General features: G+C 39.9%; 1 protein-coding gene across 1 annotated transcript in view; it reads right to left on the reverse strand.

Annotated features, from left to right (window-relative positions):
- Nucleotides 1–230: 230 nt before the first annotated feature.
- Nucleotides 231–1,814, reverse strand: part of LOC143029755 (uncharacterized) — a 77,989-nt gene continuing 76,405 nt past the window's right edge. The window contains exon 9 of the mRNA XM_076192660.1: nucleotides 231–1,132. Coding sequence (XP_076048775.1) covers nucleotides 1,052–1,132 — 81 coding nt within the window. The 3' untranslated portion in view covers nucleotides 231–1,051. The remainder of the gene's footprint in view (nucleotides 1,133–1,814) is intronic.

Raw genomic sequence — 1,814 nt, forward strand, 5'->3', positions numbered from 1 at the left:
ATACTCCCTCACCCCACCATCCCCTACCCATTCCCCCTCATGCATCATAGCATCATCCATACACAGCCATTCTCCATCCACCCCTATCTTCTGTCCTCTCCCATCCTTCCTCAACAGACATTCCCCTCTTTCCCAATTACCCTTTTACCTCATCCATCCATCTCATCCTTAGTCACTCCTTCATCTTCACTCCACCTCTGCCTTCCAGACTTCTTTTACTAATCTTTCTTCACTCATTCTTTCCATGTGTCCAAACCACCCCATTACTCTTTCATCAACCCCCATCTCCCAACTCCCTTTCCACTCCCGTTCTCCTCCTCACCTCGTTTCTCACTCTCTCCAGCCTAGTAACCCCTAGTGTATATATCAGACTCAAATATTGTTGGCAAGGAAATCATGATTGTAAATATAATTTCATTCTCATATGTATCGGTTATTTCTTCAGCGGAAAGCGTACTATGGTTTTCATTTTCGGCCATGAGATGGAGTGTAGTTTGTCGGCTGCAGGCGATCGACGGTCAGAGAATATGTCTTGTCAGCTCAGTTTTCGACGAATCGATTATCAAAATGTTCCAGTTGCAAAACTTTTTGAAAAAAGGACCGTACGCACATCATCTAGCCTTACATTCTATTAAAAAAAATGTGGCTTTCCTGATTGTTTACGTTATTGTGTGTTTCTCATTACAGTGATGGCTCACAGTCGCCGCTCTAGCTGTATTGATTACATAATCAGACTTTTTATCAACTGGGCTATCATAAACAGTAATTGAAGACTGGGCGTGTTGACGGTATCATTGTTGCACGAAAAGGGATTAAGTCAGATGGAGAGTCGAAGGTCTGTTATATGGTCGAATATGTATCTAATAGGGATGGGAGGCAATTGAGCCATGCGCGTAGAGACGTGTGAAATATGTAGGATCAGATGTGTAATTGATGGGTGTAGTGATGATGGATATGCAGATACCGACTGCAGAGGTACACGAACTCTTTGCAGTTGAATTCGTGGTGTCTCTCTTTTTTTTTTTTTCTTCTTCTTCTTCTTCTTTTTTTTTTACATGGCGACGCGGCGGATGCGTTGGATCATCTGGTCCTTTTCAGCCCCCAGCATGGCCGCCAGTGAGTAAACGCCGCCCTGGAACAAACGTGAGTGTTCAGTGAAATGGCTGGTATGGCAGAGATTGCGTCCAAATAAATAAATAAACCATGAATTATTTTGGTATGCATTAGGTTAGTTAATGAAGATTTACATTCAAACACGGCTTGCTGGTGTTTTAGTTGGCATTGCGATTCAAAAACCCGAATTCGGATCTCATTTTGCTTGAAAAATTCACTGCATCTGCAAGCTATTATTGTCACACTTGAAAAGGGAAGGTGCGTATGTTATCTATAATCTATCATTTTCTTTTTTGTATAATATATATATACATACATATATATACATATATATATATATATATATACATATATATATATATATATATATATATATATATATATATATATATATATATTCTCTTAGGCAGGCTTGGTTAAAAGCAACTGCAAATTCAGCACTGATCAATTTCTTCTTCAGAGTTTCCAACTTCCTGAAGGTATCCTTTATAGCAAGGGGTAAAGGAAAGAGAAGATTTCCTATTCCGGTCATTATTGACGTTTCGACTCTACCTGAGTCATTATCAAAATACAAAGATGGAACAAATGCAAGAGTTTATATATTACAAAGATACGGAAACACAGCGTGTGATTGGCTAGAAGGATGACCTTTTTTGGTCCCCTCATGGTTGAGAGGGCGGGACAGTTTCCCACGTACGCTC

The sequence above is a fragment of the Oratosquilla oratoria genome, chromosome 11 (assembly GCF_046742065.1).
Source record: "Oratosquilla oratoria isolate Oo_2021 chromosome 11, ASM4674206v1, whole genome shotgun sequence".
Lineage (NCBI taxonomy): Eukaryota > Metazoa > Arthropoda > Malacostraca > Stomatopoda > Squillidae > Oratosquilla > Oratosquilla oratoria.